Consider the following 23,095-nt stretch of genomic DNA (forward strand, 5'->3'; position numbering starts at 1 on the left):
CCCCGAGGCCCTGTTGTGTGGCGTGAGCACCGGGCCAGGGCAGGGTGTGTGTGTGTGTGTGTGTGTGTGTCCACGCCCGCACGCACGTGCACACATGCACACGTGAATCCCCCCATCGACTGCTCGCTAATCACACATCTGTGCAGGTGGGCTTGGCATCTGACAGACAGGGTTAAATCCCGATTCCACCATTGAGTGATTATGTGGCTTGGTCCTTGGGGCCTCGGTTTTCCCTCCTACAAAGTGGGGGCAGTGGGTTTGTGAAAATCACGCAACTTGATGAACGTGACGCACACACAGTGAATGCCTGACAAAGTGGCTCCTAATTACGACAGCGGCAATTCCGCGACTCCTTGGATTTCGCGTGCCCCCGGTGCAGGCTGGCCACACAACAGGGCAGAGTCGGCCTTCTCTCCATCTGCAGGGGTGCCGGCCCTTCCTACCCCTTCCCCTGCCCGGCACGGGAGATGGGACAGGTGCCCGGCGCCCCCTGACACCCACTTCAGTGTCTCCTCTGAGCAGACAGCCGCGTCCCCTTTGGGATTTTGCTTGTTTTTCATGCTTGAAACTCAGCCTCGGCCTCAGACCCGCGGAGGTGTTTGCGGGCTGGCACCATGCGGTCCAACCACAGTGCTGAGGGCAGAGCGGGGGCCCCGACTCCCCCGTCTTCCTCTCTCCGTGTGCCCCCATGTTCACGTCCTCAAGGTGTCCCCGAGGACGCTGTGCTGGGCGCCTGGAGGACGTGTGCATAAGTCATGGAGGGTAAGTCCTCGTCAAGGACACGGACGTGTTGCTGCCATGGAGCCACGGACAGGCATTCCCTTTCAGTTCATTCCCCAGAGTGCAGTCCCTCCCGTCAGACCCCACAGAGAGGAGCAAAGACCTCCCCCCGTCCCTGTTCTCTCCCCACCCCAGGGGACGCGGAGCAGGATGTGATGCTGACCACGAAGGCCCCCAAGGCCACGGTGGGGGGCCTGAGCCCCTCCAAGGGCTACACCGTGCAGATCTTCCGGCTTACTGGCTCAGGGACCACCCTGCTGGCACAGAGGGAGTTTGTGAGTAAGTCCATCACCCCGCCCCTGGAGCCCAGCCACAGAGCCTGCGCGTGGGGAGGAGCGGGACCCTGGCCCTGCTCTGGCTGGAGCTGTGGCTCTCCCGTAGCCCCCCTGCCCACCCCCCCCCCCCGACTCTGCTCCCAGCCCCTCGTCCCTCTCTGCAGTAGAGGAGCTGAAGAGGCCCCTGAGGGCAGCCCCGGAGCCCACGCCCTCCCACGTGGGGAGCCCAGCCCCGGAGCCCCCAGTCGCCTCATCCCCGAGCCAAGACCCGCCCACTCTTGGCGGCTCCCGGTGGGATGAGGGTAAGTCGCTGGGGTCTGCTCTGTTCATGGGGCGGGGCGCTTCCTCCCGGGGGACCCCACATTCCAGCTTGACCTGGAGCGTGCCGGCCGCTCTCCTGGCTTCACGCAGATCAGGGGGCACAGGTCACCGCTGGGGTTGCGCACGGGCCCCAGTGTGCCTTGCTTGCTGCCCGCGTGCGGCGGGTAAGTGCTGACACACAGCCGTGTCCCCCCAGGACTGCTCGGTGAGGAGCAGCGCCCGCCCAGGGGCCCCGGGGGCAAGGCCCCTTCTCAGCCCACCAAAGACCTGGAGAGGCAGAGCCACCCCAGGGCCCCCGAGGGAAAGACCGAGAAGCCAGGTAAGCAACCAGGGCGCCAGCCCCTGCCTGCTCCCAGGTGGCTGCTCCCGTGTGACCCAGGGCAGGGCAGACAGCTGGGGCATTTTTGGTGGGCCCGTGAGGCCCTGTAGGCGGGACCGTGTCCCCCATTAGAGGGGGGTCTCCTTGCACTTCCCCTACCTGGGAGTCTTCACGAGGGGTCTGTCACGGGGTCGGTTGGGGGCGGGGGGTGGGCGCTCAGCCCGGAGGACTTGTCTGTGCGGACTCTCAGGAAGCCCCCGACCCGGGCAGTGGCTCCGTCATCTCCAGAGAGCTCCTAGGTCATGGGACAAGCCAGTGAGACCTCAGCCCAGAGCTGCCAGCCATGCTGACCCCCACCCGCCCCAGTGGGCACCCCCTTGGCCCGCCCCCACGTGGACAACTGCACAGGGGGACCGGCACTGCCGAGGCCGCCCGAGCACCCGGGCGTCTCACTAACCCTCTCTGGGGGTGCTCCGGGGGCCAACACAGGGACCGACGTTCACGTAGGGACTTGGTCACCCCCCTCACTCCAGCCAGAGCCCCGTGGCCCCTCCCTCTCCCTCGGCCCCAGGGAAGGAGATCCTGGGGGGCTGGAGCTGGCCCAGAGCAGCTGGGGGGGTAGCCCTGTGGTGTTGTGGGCCTGGCCCAGCTCCTCGCCACCCACCCTCCCCCCCAGCCAGCCCCCAGTTCCGCTGCACACCCCCTACACCTGTGGACATGATCTTCCTGGTGGACGGGTCCTGGAGTATCGGCCACAGCCACTTCCAGCAGGTCAAAGATTTCCTGGCCAGCGTCATCGAGCCCTTTGACATCGGGCCGGATAAAGTCCAAGTCGGTGGGTACCGGCCCCTTGCCTGCCTCGTGGCCCTGCCCCCCCCCCCGGTGTCCCCACAAGTCCTACCAGCATGCGGGGGACGCCCAGCTCAAAGGAACTGGAAGTCAGGGCAGAGGCCCAGAGCCTCTTGGGGAAACAGGAGAGCCCCACCAGTGGGTCTCACCCGTAGCTGACAGGCTGACCCTGCCAGGCCAGGCAGGGGCATCCCCACAGGGGCGTGTGGGAATCCCCACAGGGGCAGGTGGGACAGCCAGGTTGGGGGGGGGGGGTCCCCACAGGGGCAGGTGGGACAGCTGGCTCCTCGGGGCACGTTCTGGTGACCTCTCAGTGTGGAACAGGGGGGCCTTCCTGGCGTCCTGGTGAGGCTGCGCATGGGGCCTCCGCTCACCCACCCTGCCCCCGCTGCAGGCCTGACTCAGTACAGTGGAGACCCCCAGACTGAGTGGGATCTCAGCACCTTCGGCGCCAAGGAGGACGTGCTGGCCGCTGTCCGCAGCCTCCGCTACAAAGGGGGAAACACGTTCACAGGTCTGCCTGGGCTCCCAGCGGCCCCACCCCGGGGGTTTCTGTTTTCGGGTCTCCGTCCCGCAGGTCAGCCTCCCAGATTTGGAAACTTGGACGCTGATCCAGCCAAGTGCTATGTGGGCGCTGAGCCTGAGTCACACCTTTGTAAAAAGCAAATCTCTCCTTGCTGACCTTTGATGAAAACGGGGGTTGCCGTCTCCCACGGGCAGACCCTGGGTCTCGCGGTGCTTTGAGGGAAGGGGGTGGTCCCTGCCTCTGGGTGCCCCTCCCCCTGGAGGGGCCAGGACTGACTCAGTGGGCACTGTGCTGGGGTCAGTGGCCGGTGGGGTGGCACCGGGCAGGGAGGGCACCAGGAGGGGCGCCTGGGGCCACATGCCCTTTACCACCGCTGTGCCCAAGGCCTGGCCCTGTCACACGTGCTGGAGCAGAACCTGCGGCCGGGGGCGGGGCCCCGTCCAGAGGCGGCCACGGTGGTGATTCTGGTGACGGACGGCAAGTCCCAAGATGATGCCCGTGCCGCTGGCCGTGCCCTCAAGGACCTGGGTGTTGACATCTTTGCTGTGGGTGAGTGGCCCCTGGCCCCCCGCTGGGGTTCTCACGGCGTGGCAGCCCCGGCCACAGGGTCGGCCGCAGGGTCAGTTTGCTCCCCTACTTGTCCAGCCGGGCTGGAGGTCTCGTGGCGCCCGTGCCACAGGGAGGACAGTCCCTGCTCGAGGAGCTGCGCACCCGTGGGCGCTCAAGGGGGCGTGCAGACGTGGGGCTCCCGGTTTGCACACCCTGTGTGCACCTGCCCCGCTGCGTGTGCTCCGTGCTCTGGGCTCCACGGGCGCCCAGCACCCCCAGCGACCTTGTTCTGCTCACGCCCCCGGTCAGTTATCACCTCTGTCCCTCGAGAAAGGAACTGCGGGTGCGGGGGGCTCCTGGGGGCAGTGGGCCTCCTTGGTGCCCCAGCCCCCCTCATGCAGGCGTGTCCCAGGCCCCAGGTTCACGGGAAGGTCTGGGGGTTTGTGGGACTCTGAGGAAAGCACGCTGGCCTCCCTCCCGGCCCCAGACCCCATAGAGACCCAGGCAAGCAGGGCACAGCCCGCAAGGGGCCTCCGGGGGTCCAGCCCCACCCGCAGCAGCGCCCAGCTGCAGTCTCTCGGGGGGGCCTGGCAGGTGACCCGGCTCTGGGGCCCGCAGGATCTTGGGTACGGGGCTTGGGAAGGCCCCTCGAACTGCGGGGCGACTCAGGCAAGGGGCCCAGAGGTCTCGGCTGTAAGATGGGGCAATGGCGCCTGGTGGGCGGGGCCGGGGCGTCCTCACCGCCGTACCCTGTGAACAGGCGTGAAGAACGCGGACGAGGCCGAGTTACAGCTCCTGGCGTCCCAGCCGCTGGACATCACGGTCCACAACGTGCAGGACTTTCCCCAGCTGGGCACCTTGGCCGGCTTGCTCAGCCGCCTCATCTGCCAGGAGGTCCAGGGCAGGAGCAGGGCCCCGGGTGAGCAGCGGGTGGCGGTGGCAGGGCAGGGCCCCCCTGGCTGGCTGCAGCCCTGCCCGGCCCTGCCCGCCCGCCTGCTTCGGGCAAAGGGGCGGGGCGGTTGCGGCCCCTCTGGGGTACGTCCTGCACTCCCTCTCTCCTCGGGTCTCGGGGCTCTGAGGGTGTCTGCGGCCAGGACGACACCTGCCCCTCCCGGAAGTGCCTGCCAGGGAGGGCAGGGGGAGCCGGTAACGCAGGCTGCCCGCTGGGCTGTTGGCCACTCTCCCCCCGTCCCACAGTTACATCGACAGCGGGCAGCCCCTCCTCCCCGGACACCCTCTTCACTCCCACCGGCCTGGTCGTGACCCAGGTGACCTCCTCCAGCGTCCACCTGTCCTGGACTCCAGCCCCCCAGCTGCCCCTCAAGTATCGGATCGTGTGGCAGCCTTCCAGGGGTGGCGCCCCCAGGGAGGTGAGACGCGGCTCCAGTCAGGGCCACACGTGACACGGCCATCACGGAGAAAGCGTGGCAAGGGTGGTCCCGCCAGACCTGCTGCGGCCGCGGAGCCGGAGCGCCGAGGGCAGGCTCGGGTGGCCGGGGCAGAAGGTGGAGCGCGTGGGGTGCTTTGATGGCCGCCCGGTGGCCGGGGCCGGGGGTGCAGCCGTGTGGGAAGCGAGGACTGACCACAGCCCCCACCGGAGCTGACTGTCTCCCTGCCCTGCACCCGCCGCACCCCTACACCCGCCCCCTGCGTGCGCCCCCTGCGCCTACCCCCGTGGCCATCCCCTGCCCTGCACCCCCTGCTCCCACCCCCTGCGCCCCCTGTGCCCGCCCCCCGTGCCCACCCCCTGCGCCCACCCCCGGCTCCACTGAGGCTCCTGTTGTAGGTTGTGGTGGAGGGGCCCGCCTCGTCCACGGAGCTTCACAACCTGACCGCCGGCACGCAGTACTTGGTGTCTGTGCTCCCTGTCCTCCGGGCTGGGTTCGGAGAGGGCCTGAGGCGCCTCGTGACCACAGGTGGGTGGGGTGGAGCCCCGGCCGGGCTTGGGGCTCGGGGGCTACCCTACCTGCAGCCTCCCCTTGGAGCCTCATACCAGCAAGGGCGATGCCACGGGCAGGCCCGGCCTCAGCCCAGTCTCTGGGCCTCTCTGACCCTCAGTGTCTTCTTCTGAGCTGCTCAAACCTTTTACGGAGCTCCCGTCCTACCTGGCCGGCCATGAGCCCCCTTTGACAGCTTTATTGGGAAACGAATCACATGTCGTGCAACTCCCAACTGTGAGACTCCTCGGTTGTTGGTCTGGCCCCTGAGGGTCACCACAGTCCACTGTAGAACGTTGTCCTCACCTGCAAGAAGCTGTGTGCCCCTGGCCGTTGCCCCCAGTCCCCCAGCTCCTGGTGACTCCAGTCTGCTTTCTGCCTCCATGGATTGGCCATTTCTGGACCATCTGTGTCGGTGGGACCATTCAGCGCAGGGCGTCTTTAAGGGGTTGCTAACCTAGGGGCCCTGGCCTCCCCACCCTCAGGGCAGGTAGCCTTAAACAGAAACACACCAGGCGGCTGTGATTCCCCAGAGCTGTGAGCTGGAGACTCGGCCCAAAGTGAAATGTGGGGACAGACAGAATGGTCTGTGGGCCTTTCTTCCCACCTGCCTCCAGCGGCCCCGTCGCAAGGTCTGCGCTGACCCAGCCCGGCGGTTATTCTAGCGAGGGGCCTCCTTTTCGCGTGCGCGCTTCCTGGAAAGTGCTGCTCTCTTCCTTTCTGCCTTCCCCCAGCGCCTCTGCCTCCGCCCCAGGCGCTGGCCCTGGCCGCAGTGACACCCAGGACCATCCGCCTCACCTGGCAGCCGTCGGCCGGGGCCACACGGTACCTGGTACGGTGCCTGTCGGCCTCCGCCAAGGGCCAAGAGGAGGGGAGAGAGGTTCGAGGCCAGCCGGAAGGGGAGGCGGAGGAGGGTGCCCGGGGCTGGGGGCAGGTGGGGTGGGGAGGGTGGCGGGCAAGGGCCAGCATGAGCACCACGTCCCCGCAGGTGCGGGTGGGGCAGCCCGAGGTGCTGCTGGACGGCCTGGAGCCCGGCAGGGACTATGATGTCTGGGTACAGAGCCTGCAAGGGGCCGAGGCCAGCGAGGCTCGGGGCATCCGCGCCAGGACCTGTGAGTGCGCGTCCACCGGGCAAATGCCCCACTCTGGCTCCCCCCAGCCTTCCACCAGGTGGGGGACCACAGACCCCTTTGGTGGCCCCAGCAGCCCTAGCCCCTGCCCACCCACCCCGATACACTTGGGGACAGGGTGCTGGCTGGTCCCTGAGGCCTCGACGTGCTCTGCAGCCACCCTCGCGCCCCTCGGACACCTCAGCTTCTCGGATGTGAGTCACGACTCAGCCCATGTTTCCTGGGAGGGCGTCTCGAAGCCCGTGCGTCTGTTCAGGATCAGCTTTGCCTCCAGTGACGGCAGCCATTCAGGGGAGGTGAGAGCAGCACCTGCCCAGGGGCCCTTGGGGGGCGTGGTGTCCAGCGGGAATGAGGTGAACAGGGTGGGGGGGGGACCCAGCACCCTCAGCACCTCCACCCCCACATTCACAGTTGTTGGGTGTTGCTGGGCCCCCGGGCGCCAGCCTTGGCCTGCTGAGGAGCGGCACGGACCATGTCCACCTGGGGGCCAGTCCGCAGGGGTGGGGGGAGACCGGTGGGAGGCCAGGAATTGGACCCATATACCTAAGTGACACCCGTGACGAGGTGTGCAGGATTCGTGCTGTCCTGACAGGCTGGCTGGACTCTCTAGGGGTGGGGGGGGCTGAGGGGGGGAGGCCCCGGGAGGCCCCACGTGTGCTGGGCTCCCCACTCCCAGTGCACACTCACTCCCCTACTCAGGGCCGTCATGGGCCGTCCCGCTGGCAGGTCCCAGGCCGGGGTCTCCTCCCTGGCAGGGGCAGTTGGCTCCAGGCCTCCACCCACGTGCCTCACAGGTGGAGGCTCCCGGCAACGCCTCCTCGGCCACCGTGGGCCCTCTGTCCTCCTCCACTGTGTATTCTGTCCGCGTCACCTGCCTCTACCCCGGGGGCAGTTCCTCCGTGCTGACCGGCCGCCTGACTACGCGTGAGTGGGCTGCGGTTGCCTGGGGCCCCCAGGCCGCTCCACACCTCCACCCGACGGATGGTTCACAGCAACACATAGCTGCCCTGTGCAGTGCTGAGCCGGGGGCACACGTACCTGGACAGGTGTGACGACGGGGTGTAGGGCCCTCGAGGGCACGACTCCGGGCACCTCTAGAACCAGGGCTCGTGCCCAGCCTGCAGCCGGGTCCTGGGCAAAGGGGGAAAATGTGGGCATGGCTGCTGGGTGGGGTCTGGGGATCCCCTCTGCCCCCCATGGGGCAGTCACCCCCAAGCGTGGTCCTGCATCGGTGAAATCTCCTTCCCGGGTGCGTTAGGATGTTTCTGATGAGTCTTGAGGGGCAGGGGTGCGGAGGCCACCTCCTCACGGCATCTGCTTCTCCAGGCCCCGTCCCCCCAGCCTCAGTCTCCCCGCCCCGTCTTCCAGGGAAAGTCCCCAGCCCGAGCCAGCTCTCGGTGACAGAGCTCCCTGGGGACGAGGTTCAACTGGAGTGGACGGCCGCAGCAGCTTCCGGCGTCCTTGTGTACCAGATCAAGTGGACGCCCCTGGGAGACGGGAAGGCCCACGAGGTGTGGGCCGGGGAGAGGAGGACCATCTCCCAAAGCCGGGCTCCGGGAGGGCTCAGACCCTCGTGCTTCGTCCCGGGGACGGCTGCCTGCCCGCGGCCTGTGAGCCGAGCCCCAGGGAGAGGACACCTCTTCGCGGGACGGACACCTGTCCCTCCTCTCCACAGATCTCTGTCCCAGGGCACCGGGACGTGGCAGTCCTGCCTGGCCTACGAAGCCACTTGGAGTATGAGATCACCATCCTGGCCTACTACAGAGATGGGGCCCACAGCGACCCCGGTGTCCCTCCGCTACACCCCCCGTAGGTGACCGCTGCTCTGCCCCCCAGCCGTGCAAGGAGCAGAAGCAGCCCAGAGGGACCCTGGACCCTCCCAGCTCCAGGGGCCCAGGGCCTTGAGCTCCAGAGCCATTGACCGGCAGCTCCCTGAGTCCCCCAACCCTCTGGCCTGACCACTTGGGTCCACGGGCTTCCCCCTGAGCCCTCCAGGCAGGTGTTCAGGGGCAGCCAAAGTTTCAGGTTACCTGGTATGACAGAGTGCTCAGGACTGTCCTGGAGCTGACCCGGTGCCCAGTGGTCCCGTCTGCGCCGCAGGACGTGGTGGGAGGGTGGGGGCGGGGGGGAGCAGGGACAGACCCCCGCGGGGCATGCCAGCCATCCTCCAGCCCCGGCCTGAGCCCCCAGGGTGGCGCCTGCCTCACAGCGCACCGGAGCCCGCCCTCTGACCTGGCCCTGGCGTCCAAGTCACCCGACAGCCTGCAAGTCAGCTGGACACCTCCGAGCGGCCACGTCCTCCACTACCGGCTCACCTACCTGCCAGCCTCGGGCTTGGGGCCCGAGAAGTCGGTGGGTCTCGGTGGAGCAGGGAGGCCACGGCCCATCGAGCGCCCCCGGGTCCCGGGGGAGACACAGCCGCCCTGTGTGTTGAGGGCGGTCGCCCCTCTGTGACGGATGCAGACAAGCGAGAGCAGAGACGCTCCAGAGGGGGCAGCTTAGGTGACCGTGTCCCCCCCGCCCCACCCCAGATCTCTGTTCCAGGACTCCGCAATCACGTGACGCTCCCCAACCTGCTGGCGGCCAGCAAGTACAGGGTCCTGGTCTCCGCGGTCTATGGAGCGGGGGAGAGCAGGACTGTGTCTGCCATAGGCCACACGGGTGAGTGGGCACCAAGACCCCCAGGCCCCAGTCGGGCCCCCGACCCTCACACCCAGCCAGGCCCCAGCCAGGACCCCAGACCCAGCCAGGCCCCAGCCAGGCCGCCGACCCTCACACCCAGCCAGGCCCCAGCCAGGACCCCAGACCCAGCCAGGCCCCAGCCACCACCCCAGACCCAGCCAGGCCTCAGCCAGGCCCCAGACCCAGCCAGGCCCCAGTCGGGCCCCCGACCCTCACACCCAGCCAGGCCCCAGCCAGGACCCCAGACCCAGCCAGGCCCCAGCCACCACCCCAGACCCAGCCAGGCCTCAGCCAGGACCCCAGACCCAGCCAGGCCCCAGCCAGGCCGCAGACCCTCACACCCAGCCAGGCCCCAGCCAGGACCCCAACCCTCACACCCAGCCAGGCCCCAGCCAGGACCCCAGACCCAGCCAGGCCCCAGCCACCACCCCAGACCCAGCCAGGCCTCAGCCAGGCCCCAGACCCAGCCAGGCCCCAGCCACCACCCCAGACCCAGCCAGGCCCCAGCCAGGCCCCAGACCCTCACACCCAGCCAGGCCCCAGCCAGGCCCCAGACCCAGCCAGGCCCCTGACCCTCACACCCAGCCAGGCCCCAGCCAAGACCCCAGACCCAGCCAGGCCCCTGACCCTCACACCCAGCCAGGCCCCAGCCAAGACCCCAGACCCAGCCAGGCCCCAGCCACCACCCCAGACCCAGCCAGGCCTCAGCCAGGCCCCAGACCCAGCCAGGCCCCAGTCGGGCCCCCGACCCTCACACCCAGCCAGGCCCCAGCCACCACCCCAGACCCAGCCAGGCCCCAGCCAGGACCCCAGACACAGCCAGGCCTCAGCCAGGCCCCAGACCCAGCCAGGCCCCAGCCAGGCCGCCGACCCTCACACCCAGCCAGGCCCCAGCCAGGATCCCAGACGCAGCCAGGCCCCAGACCCTCACACTCAGCCAGGCCCCAGCCAGGACCCCAGACCCAGCCAGGCCTCAGCCAGGACCCCAGACCCAGCCAGGCCCCAGCCACCACCCCAGACCCAGCCAGGCCTCAGCCAGGACCCCAGACCCAGCCAGGCCCCAGCCAGGCCGCCGACCCTCACACCCAGCCAGGCCCCAGCCAGGACCCCGACCCTCACACCCAGCCAGGCCCCAGCCAGGACCCCAGACCCAGCCAGGCCCCAGCCACCACCCCAGACCCAGCCAGGCCTCAGCCAGGCCCCAGACCCAGCCAGGCCCCAGCCACCACCCCAGACCCAGCCAGGCCCCAGCCAGGCCCCAGACCCTCACACCCAGCCAGGCCCCAGCCAGGCCCCAGACCCAGCCAGGCCCCTGACCCTCACACCCAGCCAGGCCCCAGCCAAGACCCCAGACCCAGCCAGGCCCCTGACCCTCACACCCAGCCAGGCCCCAGCCAAGACCCCAGACCCAGCCAGGCCCCAGCCACCACCCCAGACCCAGCCAGGCCTCAGCCAGGCCCCAGACCCAGCCAGGCCCCAGTCGGGCCCCCGACCCTCACACCCAGCCAGGCCCCAGCCACCACCCCAGACCCAGCCAGGCCCCAGCCAGGACCCCAGACACAGCCAGGCCTCAGCCAGGCCCCAGACCCAGCCAGGCCCCAGCCAGGCCGCCGACCCTCACACCCAGCCAGGCCCCAGCCAGGATCCCAGACGCAGCCAGGCCCCAGACCCTCACACTCAGCCAGGCCCCAGCCAGGACCCCAGACCCAGCCAGGCCTCAGCCAGGACCCCAGACCCAGCCAGGCCCCAGCCACCACCCCAGACCCAGCCAGGCCTCAGCCAGGACCCCAGACCCAGCCAGGCCCCAGCCAGGCCGCCGACCCTCACACCCAGCCAGGCCCCAGCCAGGACCCCAGACCCAGCCAGGCCCCAGCCACCACCCCAGACCCAGCCAGGCCTCAGCCAGGCCCCAGACCCAGCCAGGCCCCAGTCGGGCCCCCGACCCTCACACCCAGCCAGGCCCCAGCCAGGACCCCAGACCCAGCCAGGCCCCAGCCAGGCCGCCGACCCTCACACCCAGCCAGGCCCCAGCCAGGACCCCAGACCCAGCCAGGCCCCAGCCACCACCCCAGACCCAGCCAGGCCTCAGCCAGGCCCCAGACCCAGCCAGGCCCCAGTCGGGCCCCCGACCCTCACACCCAGCCAGGCCCCAGCCAGGACCGCAGACCCAGCCAGGCCCCAGCCACCACCCCAGACCCAGCCAGGCCTCAGCCAGGACCCCAGACCCAGCCAGGCCCCAGCCACCACCCCAGACCCAGCCAGGCCCCAGCCACCACCCCAGACCCAGCCAGGCCTCAGCCAGGCCCCAGACCCAGCCAGGCCCCAGTCGGGCCCCCGACCCTCACACCCAGCCAGGCCCCAGCCAGGACCCCAGACCCAGCCAGGCCCCAGCCAGGCCGCCGACCCTCACACCCAGCCAGGCCCCAGCCAGGACCCCAGACCCAGCCAGGCCCCAGCCACCACCCCAGACCCAGCCAGGCCTCAGCCAGGCCCCAGACCCAGCCAGGCCCCAGTCGGGCCCCCGACCCTCACACCCAGCCAGGCCCCAGCCAGGACCCCAGACCCAGCCAGGCCCCAGCCACCACCCCAGACCCAGCCAGGCCTCAGCCAGGACCCCAGACCCAGCCAGGCCCCAGCCAGGCCGCAGACCCTCACACCCAGCCAGGCCCCAGCCAGGACCCCAACCCTCACACCCAGCCAGGCCCCAGCCAGGACCCCAGACCCAGCCAGGCCCCAGCCACCACCCCAGACCCAGCCAGGCCTCAGCCAGGCCCCAGACCCAGCCAGGCCCCAGCCACCACCCCAGACCCAGCCAGGCCCCAGCCAGGCCCCAGACCCTCACACCCAGCCAGGCCCCAGCCAGGCCCCAGACCCAGCCAGGCCCCTGACCCTCACACCCAGCCAGGCCCCAGCCAAGACCCCAGACCCAGCCAGGCCCCTGACCCTCACACCCAGCCAGGCCCCAGCCAAGACCCCAGACCCAGCCAGGCCCCAGCCACCACCCCAGACCCAGCCAGGCCTCAGCCAGGCCCCAGACCCAGCCAGGCCCCAGTCGGGCCCCCGACCCTCACACCCAGCCAGGCCCCAGCCACCACCCCAGACCCAGCCAGGCCCCAGCCAGGACCCCAGACACAGCCAGGCCTCAGCCAGGCCCCAGACCCAGCCAGGCCCCAGCCAGGCCGCCGACCCTCACACCCAGCCAGGCCCCAGCCAGGATCCCAGACGCAGCCAGGCCCCAGACCCTCACACTCAGCCAGGCCCCAGCCAGGACCCCAGACCCAGCCAGGCCTCAGCCAGGACCCCAGACCCAGCCAGGCCCCAGCCACCACCCCAGACCCAGCCAGGCCTCAGCCAGGACCCCAGACCCAGCCAGGCCCCAGCCAGGCCGCCGACCCTCACACCCAGCCAGGCCCCAGCCAGGACCCCGACCCTCACACCCAGCCAGGCCCCAGCCAGGACCCCAGACCCAGCCAGGCCCCAGCCACCACCCCAGACCCAGCCAGGCCTCAGCCAGGCCCCAGACCCAGCCAGGCCCCAGCCACCACCCCAGACCCAGCCAGGCCCCAGCCAGGCCCCAGACCCTCACACCCAGCCAGGCCCCAGCCAGGCCCCAGACCCAGCCAGGCCCCTGACCCTCACACCCAGCCAGGCCCCAGCCAAGACCCCAGACCCAGCCAGGCCCCTGACCCTCACACCCAGCCAGGCCCCAGCCAAGACCCCAGACCCAGCCAGGCCCCAGCCACCACCCCAGACCCAGCCAGGCCTCAGCCAGGCCCCAGACCCAGCCAGGCCCCAGTCGGGCCCCCGACCCTCACACCCAGCCAGGCCCCAGCCACCACCCCAGACCCAGCCAGGCCCCAGCCAGGACCCCAGACACAGCCAGGCCTCAGCCAGGCCCCAGACCCAGCCAGGCCCCAGCCAGGCCGCCGACCCTCACACCCAGCCAGGCCCCAGCCAGGATCCCAGACGCAGCCAGGCCCCAGACCCTCACACTCAGCCAGGCCCCAGCCAGGACCCCAGACCCAGCCAGGCCTCAGCCAGGACCCCAGACCCAGCCAGGCCCCAGCCACCACCCCAGACCCAGCCAGGCCTCAGCCAGGACCCCAGACCCAGCCAGGCCCCAGCCAGGCCGCCGACCCTCACACCCAGCCAGGCCCCAGCCAGGACCCCAGACCCAGCCAGGCCCCAGCCACCACCCCAGACCCAGCCAGGCCTCAGCCAGGCCCCAGACCCAGCCAGGCCCCAGTCGGGCCCCCGACCCTCACACCCAGCCAGGCCCCAGCCAGGACCCCAGACCCAGCCAGGCCCCAGCCAGGCCGCCGACCCTCACACCCAGCCAGGCCCCAGCCAGGACCCCAGACCCAGCCAGGCCCCAGCCACCACCCCAGACCCAGCCAGGCCTCAGCCAGGCCCCAGACCCAGCCAGGCCCCAGTCGGGCCCCCGACCCTCACACCCAGCCAGGCCCCAGCCAGGACCCCAGACCCAGCCAGGCCCCAGCCACCACCCCAGACCCAGCCAGGCCTCAGCCAGGACCCCAGACCCAGCCAGGCCCCAGCCACCACCCCAGACCCAGCCAGGCCCCAGCCACCACCCCAGACCCAGCCAGGCCTCAGCCAGGCCCCAGACCCAGCCAGGCCCCAGTCGGGCCCCCGACCCTCACACCCAGCCAGGCCCCAGCCAGGACCCCAGACCCAGCCAGGCCCCAGCCAGGCCGCCGACCCTCACACCCAGCCAGGCCCCAGCCAGGACCCCAGACCCAGCCAGGCCCCAGCCACCACCCCAGACCCAGCCAGGCCTCAGCCAGGACCCCAGACCCAGCCAGGCCCCAGCCAGGCCGCAGACCCTCACACCCAGCCAGGCCCCAGCCAGGACCCCAACCCTCACACCCAGCCAGGCCCCAGCCAGGACCCCAGACCCAGCCAGGCCCCAGCCACCACCCCAGACCCAGCCAGGCCTCAGCCAGGCCCCAGACCCAGCCAGGCCCCAGCCACCACCCCAGACCCAGCCAGGCCCCAGCCAGGCCCCAGACCCTCACACCCAGCCAGGCCCCAGCCAGGCCCCAGACCCAGCCAGGCCCCTGACCCTCACACCCAGCCAGGCCCCAGCCAAGACCCCAGACCCAGCCAGGCCCCTGACCCTCACACCCAGCCAGGCCCCAGCCAAGACCCCAGACCCAGCCAGGCCCCAGCCACCACCCCAGACCCAGCCAGGCCTCAGCCAGGCCCCAGACCCAGCCAGGCCCCAGTCGGGCCCCCGACCCTCACACCCAGCCAGGCCCCAGCCACCACCCCAGACCCAGCCAGGCCCCAGCCAGGACCCCAGACACAGCCAGGCCTCAGCCAGGCCCCAGACCCAGCCAGGCCCCAGCCAGGCCGCCGACCCTCACACCCAGCCAGGCCCCAGCCAGGATCCCAGACGCAGCCAGGCCCCAGACCCTCACACTCAGCCAGGCCCCAGCCAGGACCCCAGACCCAGCCAGGCCTCAGCCAGGACCCCAGACCCAGCCAGGCCCCAGCCACCACCCCAGACCCAGCCAGGCCTCAGCCAGGACCCCAGACCCAGCCAGGCCCCAGCCAGGCCGCCGACCCTCACACCCAGCCAGGCCCCAGCCAGGACCCCGACCCTCACACCCAGCCAGGCCCCAGCCAGGACCCCAGACCCAGCCAGGCCCCAGCCACCACCCCAGACCCAGCCAGGCCTCAGCCAGGCCCCAGACCCAGCCAGGCCCCAGCCACCACCCCAGACCCAGCCAGGCCCCAGCCAGGCCCCAGACCCTCACACCCAGCCAGGCCCCAGCCAGGCCCCAGACCCAGCCAGGCCCCTGACCCTCACACCCAGCCAGGCCCCAGCCAAGACCCCAGACCCAGCCAGGCCCCTGACCCTCACACCCAGCCAGGCCCCAGCCAAGACCCCAGACCCAGCCAGGCCCCAGCCACCACCCCAGACCCAGCCAGGCCTCAGCCAGGCCCCAGACCCAGCCAGGCCCCAGTCGGGCCCCCGACCCTCACACCCAGCCAGGCCCCAGCCACCACCCCAGACCCAGCCAGGCCCCAGCCAGGACCCCAGACACAGCCAGGCCTCAGCCAGGCCCCAGACCCAGCCAGGCCCCAGCCAGGCCGCCGACCCTCACACCCAGCCAGGCCCCAGCCAGGATCCCAGACGCAGCCAGGCCCCAGACCCTCACACTCAGCCAGGCCCCAGCCAGGACCCCAGACCCAGCCAGGCCTCAGCCAGGACCCCAGACCCAGCCAGGCCCCAGCCACCACCCCAGACCCAGCCAGGCCTCAGCCAGGACCCCAGACCCAGCCAGGCCCCAGCCAGGCCGCCGACCCTCACACCCAGCCAGGCCCCAGCCAGGACCCCAGACCCAGCCAGGCCCCAGCCACCACCCCAGACCCAGCCAGGCCTCAGCCAGGCCCCAGACCCAGCCAGGCCCCAGTCGGGCCCCCGACCCTCACACCCAGCCAGGCCCCAGCCAGGACCCCAGACCCAGCCAGGCCCCAGCCAGGCCGCCGACCCTCACACCCAGCCAGGCCCCAGCCAGGACCCCAGACCCAGCCAGGCCCCAGCCAGGCCCCAGACCCAGCCAGGCCCCAGTCGGGCCCCCGACCCTCACACCCAGCCAGGCCCCAGCCAGGACCCCAGACCCAGCCAGGCCCCAGCCACCACCCCAGACCCAGCCAGGCCTCAGCCAGGACCCCAGACCCAGCCAGGCCCCAGCCACCACCCCAGACCCAGCCAGGCCCCAGCCACCACCCCAGACCCAGCCAGGCCTCAGCCAGGCCCCAGACCCAGCCAGGCCCCAGTCGGGCCCCCGACCCTCACACCCAGCCAGGCCCCAGCCAGGACCCCAGACCCAGCCAGGCCCCAGCCACCACCCCAGACCCAGCCAGGCCTCAGCCAGGACCCCAGACCCAGCCAGGCCCCAGCCAGGCCGCCGACCCTCACACCCAGCCAGGCCCCAGCCAGGACCCCGACCCTCACACCCAGCCAGGCCCCAGCCAGGACCCCAGACCCAGCCAGGCCCCAGCCACCACCCCAGACCCAGCCAGGCCTCAGCCAGGCCCCAGACCCAGCCAGGCCCCAGCCACCACCCCAGACCCAGCCAGGCCCCAGCCAGGCCCCAGACCCTCACACCCAGCCAGGCCCCAGCCAGGCCCCAGACCCAGCCAGGCCCCTGACCCTCACACCCAGCCAGGCCCCAGCCAAGACCCCAGACCCAGCCAGGCCCCTGACCCTCACACCCAGCCAGGCCCCAGCCAAGACCCCAGACCCAGCCAGGCCCCAGCCACCACCCCAGACCCAGCCAGGCCTCAGCCAGGCCCCAGACCCAGCCAGGCCCCAGTCGGGCCCCCGACCCTCACACCCAGCCAGGCCCCAGCCACCACCCCAGACCCAGCCAGGCCCCAGCCAGGACCCCAGACACAGCCAGGCCTCAGCCAGGCCCCAGACCCAGCCAGGCCCCAGCCAGGCCGCCGACCCTCACACCCAGCCAGGCCCCAGCCAGGATCCCAGACGCAGCCAGGCCCCAGACCCTCACACTCAGCCAGGCCCCAGCCAGGACCCCAGACCCAGCCAGGCCTCAGCCAGGACCCCAGACCCAGCCAGGCCCCAGCCACCACCCCAGACCCAGCCAGGCCTCAGCCAGGACCCCAGACCCAGCCAGGCCCCAGCCAGGCCGCCGACCCTCACACCCAGCCAGGCCCCAGCCAGGACCCCAGACCCAGCCAGGCCCCAGCCACCACCCCAGACCCAGCCAGGCCTCAGCCAGGCCCCAGACCCAGCCAGGCCCCAGTCGGGCCCCCGACCCTCACACCCAGCCAGGCCCCAGCCAGGACCCCAGACCCAGCCAGGCCCCAGCCAGGCCGCCGACCCTCACACCCAGCCAGGCCCCAGCCAGGACCCCAGACCCAGCCAGGCCCCAGCCACCACCCCAGACCCAGCCAGGCCTCAGCCAGGCCCCAGACCCAGCCAGGCCCCAGTCGGGCCCCCGACCCTCACACCCAGCCAGGCCCCAGCCAGGACCCCAGACCCAGCCAGGCCCCAGCCACCACCCCAGACCCAGCCAGGCCTCAGCCAGGACCCCAGACCCAGCCAGGCCCCAGCCACCACCCCAGACCCAGCCAGGCCCCAGCCAGGACCCCAGACACAGCCAGGCCTCAGCCAGGCCCCAGACCCAGCCAGGCCCCAGCCAGGCCGCCGACCCTCACACCCAGCCAGGCCCCAGCCAGGATCCCAGACGCAGCCAGGCCCCAGACCCTCACACTCAGCCAGGCCCCAGCCAGGACCCCAGACCCAGCCAGGCCTCAGCCAGGACCCCAGACCCAGCCAGGCCCCAGCCAGGCCCCTGACCCTCACACCCAACCAGGCCCCAGCCAGGACCCCAACCCTCACACCCAGCCAAACCCCAGCCAAGACCCCAGACCCAGCCAGGCCCCAGCCACCACCCCAGACCCAGCCAGGCCCCAGCCAGGCCCCAGACCCTCACACCCAGCCAGGCCCCAGCCAGGCCCCAGACCCAGCCAGGCCCCTGACCCTCACACCCAGCCAGGCCCCAGCCAAGACCCCAGACCCAGCCAGGCCCCTGACCCTCACACTCAGCCAGGCCCCAGCCAGGACCCCAGACCCAGCCAGGCCCCAGCCAGGCTCCAGCCAGGCCCCCGACCCTCACATCCAACCAGGCCCCAGCCAGGACCCCAGACCCAGCCAGGCCCCAGCCAGGCCCCCAACCCTCACACCCAGCCAGGCCCCAGCCAAGACCCCAGACCCAGCCAGGCCCCAGCCAAGACCCCAGACCCTCACACCCAGCCAGGCCCCTGGGAGCCTAGAACCCGTGGGCCTCCTTGCTGGAGTCCTGCCCCAGGCTGTGCCGAGCACTGCCGAACTAACAGAAGGGCAATCAGGGTTCTCATGGAACCTGCCCCCATTGGACAGCGCAAACACCAACCCAGAGGTTAGGACCATGCTGGTCAATGCAATGCATGCAGGCTGATGTGGCTGGGGGCTCCTGGTTGGAACCTTGCCAGTAATGCTCAAAGCTGGGGAACGGGCTCGTAATTGTCCCATCTCTGCGTCTGGGGGTGCAGGTAGCGTCCAGCCCGGCAGGAGTCCCGGGCAAGCTGGCTGTACCTCATAGACAGGGCAGGCGAGGGGCCCGGGCTGGCCTCCCTCGATGCACGGAGTACAGGGATGTGGCCTCAGTCGGCCCTGGGGGATGGCCACCCACAGGCAGGACCAGCTGAGGACACCGGGTCACACACTGCAGAGCAGAGGGCCCACTGAGGCCACTCAGCTGGGCCACTCCAGTCTCCCTCTGTGTCCCCTCTGTAGGGCCATCTAGTTTTGGCTTGAATGCCTCTGGGGATGGGGGTCTCCCTACTCAGTGGTGCCTTTACTGGCTCGTGAACAACTTCTAAGCACCCACTGTGCCCCTGGCAGCGGAGGAACCCTACACAGCCAGGGACCTGGCCGGTGTGTCCCTGGGTCAGCGTGTCCCCAGGTCGAGGTGTCCCCAGGTCAGCATGACCCCAGGTCGGCATGACCCCAGGTTAACATGTCCCCCAGTCGAGGTGTCCCCAGGTCGGCATGACCCCAGGTCGGCATGTCCCCAGGTCAGCCTGTCCCCAGGTTGGCATGTCCCCCAGTCATGTCCCCAGGTCGGCATGTCCCCAGGTCAGCCTGTCCCCAGGTTGGCATGTCCCCCAGTCGAGGTGTCCCCAGGTCAGCATGACCCCAGGTCGGCATGTCCCCAGGTCAGCCTGTCCCCAGGTTGGCATGTCCCCCAGTTGAGGTGTCCCCAGGTCGGTGTGTCCGTCTCCCTGGCTCTGCCACCTGGGGCACATCGGGTGGCCAGTACCCTCAGGGTTTGGTGCCCAGTGGGAGCACCCCTGGGTGCGTGCTGTCTTGCAGGGGGTGGAAGTGAGGTCCCCGAGGGAGCGGGACATCATGTCCATCCTTCCCTGAGGCGTGGAGACCACAGGCTGAAGACCAGCATCTCCAGGGCATCTGTGGACTTCAGGGCAGGGCGCTCCCCAGGTGGGGCGGGGCCTCGTGCCAGCCTGGCCCTGACTGACTCCTTGTTGCCTCCCAGCAGCCTGCCCCGCCCTCAGCCCAGATGGCTCCCTCTCAGGTAGGCCTGCCCTTGTGTGACAGCTGACCCTCCACACCCCCCACCTGTCCCCCCCTCCTCTCACAACCGTCTGAGGAGGGTGGCCTGGGACCCCACCCGCCACGAAGGGGCAGTGACAAGAAACAAGGTCCTGTGGTCGTTGGAGGCCCCAGTCTCACCTGTGCAGGGGAGAGTGGGGATGAGGCTGGCCAGAGCTTTATTCCTGCCTCACCATCGAGGTTGCTGAGGCCTGTCCACGGTCACAGCCGGGACACGGCAGGACAGACAAAGCCCTGGGTCCTGTGTGGCCTCCTCGAGGCTCTCTGCTGACTCGAGCCGGGTGAGGGGCCGAGCACGGGGCTCACACAGCGTCTTTAGTGCTTCGTGGGTCTGAGACGCTCCCAGACTCGGGGCCGACGTGAGAGCCACCCGTGGTCAGGCACAGGCGTGCAGAGCGGGGGCGGTGGAGGCCTGTGTCTCCAGGGCCAAGCGTCCCTCGGGGGCCACCATGAGCTGTGAGGCGGGGCCACTCCTGGCGGGGCACTGAGGCTTCTCTGTCCTGCCCCCGCTCCTGCCCCAGGCCTGTGGCTGCGCTGAGCACCCAGCAAATAAGATTTCCCCTTCGCTTTGTGCCCTTAGCGTCACAGAAGGTGCAGACGCTGGGAGCCCGCCGGGCCGGGGCGGGCGGTGTGACCCACCCCTGTGCACCCTCGCCTCTGCCGGGAGGTCGGGGGCTGTGCACCAGAGGGGGAGGCCAGCGGGTGGGCGCCCCGAGTACGCGTCCACCTGTGGGCCCCCCGATCACCTTCCTCCCGTCGATGGGCGTCCTGTCTTTGCGTCTCCTCTCCTCTCCCCTGACTCCTGCTGCCTTCTCTTTGCGTCCTGCCCCTCCGGCCCTCACCTTTCGTCTCTGATCGTCCCCTGGTGCTGCTGCCTGTCCCAGGCTTTGACCTCATGGCGGCCTTTGGTCTGGTGGAAAAGGCGTATGCGTCCATCCGCGGCGTCGCCATGGAGCCCTCGGCATTCGGCCGCGCCAGGACCTTCACACTCTTCAAGGATGCCCAGCTGACGCGCCGGGCCAGGTGGGAGGACAGGGGACAGACCGCGGCCCGAGATGGGAGGCAGCTGCACAGTGGGGGTGGGTCCTGGGGAGGTCCTGCCGCTCGGTCCCCCGGAGCCAACCAGGCGGACGTCCCCCCACCCCCCCCCACCCCCCCCCCCCGGCGAGCAGGGTTTTCCAACTGAACAAATCTTGCATGGGTGGAATGAGGCCACGAGTGGGTCCTGTTCCGTGTGGCCCAGGCATCGATCAGACTTGCAGACTTCCGCACAGTGGCCCCCATTTGTCTCCTTGGGAAGCCCTGCCTCCCGTGTGGGCTCCGGTCAGGCAGATGCCTGGTTTTAGCAAGCGGCTGCTATGTGAGCACAAGAAAGGCCGCGTGATTCCTGACGTCTAACAGCCGCCCTCCCCTGCTTGTGGAGAGATCTTGAATCAAAATCGCAACTGTGACACACACAGCAAAACCTCTTCTTAAGTTAGAATGTTGTAAATCGTCCACGCAGTCGTGTGCTTTGTAATGGGAAATTTGAAAGATACAAAATAGGTAATTTTGCAAAACTCGGCCAACGCTGCTAAGATTCAGGACTTTCTCCCCAGTCCGGCGGGCACAGCAGGTGCAGCAGGCACGGCCGCGGCCTCACCCCTGAACTCATGGCTTCCCTGTGCCACCCAGGCCCCGATCTGTTCCTGTGTTAACTTCTCCTTTAGGCGGCATACAGGTTTCACGTTTGTGTGGGTGGCCGAAGCCTGGCTTTTCCTCCCGTCCAAGCTCTAGTGTGGGGCTCGAGCCCGAGGCTTACGCTCCGACTCTCAGAGCAAACCCTCCCTGGAGGCCACCACCGTTGTTAATCACTGTGGGGGCAGCTCTCCTGTGATTTACCCCTTTTCTGCAAATGACAGCCTTGTCCCAGGGCCCTCACGCTGGGCGCTTCATGTTTGTCCGCCCTCTGGAGCTCACAGCCCAAGAGGTGGGGCAGATGTTTCTGCTGGGGTGGCCCCCACTCCAGATGTGATCATCCACCCCAGGTGAGGTCACCCAGCACAGGTGCCCCCCGCCCACATGATCGCTGCCACAAATGGGGCTCTGGGCTCCTAAGTGTAGAAAGGGTCCCTCCCTGTAATGGGATCGGGAAAACTCCCCAAGAAAGTGGCAAACAAGTAAGGGCAGGGAGACAATGGGGAAAGGAAGCGCACTCAGGAAGAAGGAACAGCCTGTGCCAAGGCCCTGGGGTCAGTTTACTTAAAGAACCACAGGAATGGGCAGGGCTGGGTCTTTGGGGCTCTTGGTTATCCTAAGAGCAAATGAAGGGCAAAGAACAAGGCTGGAAGCCTCTAGGAACAGTTTCACTGGGTGATCACACCCTGTTCCCTGCCCTCCCCAGCCCTCAGCATGCCCTGGGAGCCCCAGCACTGGCACAGAACCCCTCTGAGCACTCCCCTCCCAACAAGCTCAGGTCAGTGGGAGCGACTCCTGAGGGCAGGGCTGCCTGTGGGCTCCTGACCCCGGGGAACGGGCCCAGAAACCCTCCTGCTGAACCTCCTTGACCTGCCTCCTCTCCACCCACGCAGAGACCCTGGAGAATGGGGTCTTGGCGGACCCTGCCCAGGATTGTCGTCAACACTGGCTGTGGCAGGGCCTTCCATCCCGGCCAGGCCTCAGGGCACACGGGGCTGCGGGCTGCGTCCTCAGGGCCCGTCTTGTTGAGCCCCCACCAGCCCAGGGGCACTTCTGTCCCTTGTATACCCATTGTTACTGTTGGGGAATGGAGACAGGAGGGGCCCAGTGCCATCACAGAACCCTCTCTGCAGTCTCTGCATGGCGGGACCCCGTCTCCTCCCAGGCCTGCAGCAGCCCCCGCCTGTGTCCCAACAGTGACGTCCACCTGGCCGCCCTCCCACCGGAACACACGGTTGTCTTCCTCCTGCGTCTGCTGCCCGAGACACCCCGCGAGACCTTTGCGCTGTGGCAGATGACGGCCGAGCACTCCCAGCCCGTCCTGGGGGTCTTGCTGGACGGTCAGTCCAGAGGCAGGGCGGTGGGCCCAGGGCTGTGGGTCCTGAGAAACCCTGCCTCCAGGCCAGGCCGGGGGCCGCCGTCACCGGGAGGCAGGAGTCCCAAACAGGGGCCATGTCTGTAGCTCGGGTCCCCGAGGCTTGGGGTGCATTTGACTTTGCATGCTGCCATGTCGTGGGGCCGTCCTGTTCTGTTTGGGGGGGGGTCTCACATGTCCCTCACCCCTCCCTTGCAGCCGGCAGGAAGTCTCTGACCTACTTCAACCACGACCCCAGGGCCACCTTGCAAGAGGTCACCTTTGACCTGCCCGAAGTGAAGAGGATATTCTTTGGAAGCTTCCACAAGGTGCTGGAAGTTTCCCGAAAGACCGAAGTGCATGTCCTCTAAGACTGTCCGCTGCCCCCCACTCCCTCCCACTTTCCTCGAAAGTCATCTTGTCCTGTCCAAGCCTCTGTCCCTCTGATCCCCTCTATGACAGATGCCTTAGTTTGGGTCAGAGAGCATCCCAACCCTTCCTGGGTCCCAGGAATCCCTGGGAGGGGTC

General features: G+C 69.6%; 1 protein-coding gene across 1 annotated transcript in view; it reads left to right on the forward strand.

Annotated features, from left to right (window-relative positions):
* The window catches only part of COL20A1 (collagen type XX alpha 1 chain), a 41,115-nt gene that overhangs the window by 11,135 nt on the left and 6,885 nt on the right, over positions 1–23,095 (forward strand). Inside the window, 22 exon segments of the mRNA XM_086702690.1 lie at positions 916–1,059; positions 1,220–1,357; positions 1,573–1,695; positions 2,372–2,530; positions 2,939–3,058; positions 3,455–3,619; positions 4,380–4,538; positions 4,817–4,989; positions 5,406–5,535; positions 6,291–6,436; positions 6,545–6,668; positions 6,843–6,982; positions 7,481–7,610; positions 8,055–8,197; positions 8,362–8,469; positions 8,471–8,495; positions 8,896–9,038; positions 9,218–9,347; positions 19,460–19,498; positions 20,421–20,559; positions 22,411–22,553; positions 22,787–22,896. Coding sequence (XP_086558816.1) covers positions 916–1,059; positions 1,220–1,357; positions 1,573–1,695; positions 2,372–2,530; positions 2,939–3,058; positions 3,455–3,619; positions 4,380–4,538; positions 4,817–4,989; positions 5,406–5,535; positions 6,291–6,436; positions 6,545–6,668; positions 6,843–6,982; positions 7,481–7,610; positions 8,055–8,197; positions 8,362–8,469; positions 8,471–8,495; positions 8,896–9,038; positions 9,218–9,347; positions 19,460–19,498; positions 20,421–20,559; positions 22,411–22,553; positions 22,787–22,896 — 2,831 coding nt within the window.

This window comes from Puma concolor, chromosome A3 (genome assembly GCF_028749965.1).
Source record: "Puma concolor isolate L17-30 chromosome A3, mPumCon1.1.hap2, whole genome shotgun sequence".
NCBI lineage: Eukaryota > Metazoa > Chordata > Mammalia > Carnivora > Felidae > Puma > Puma concolor.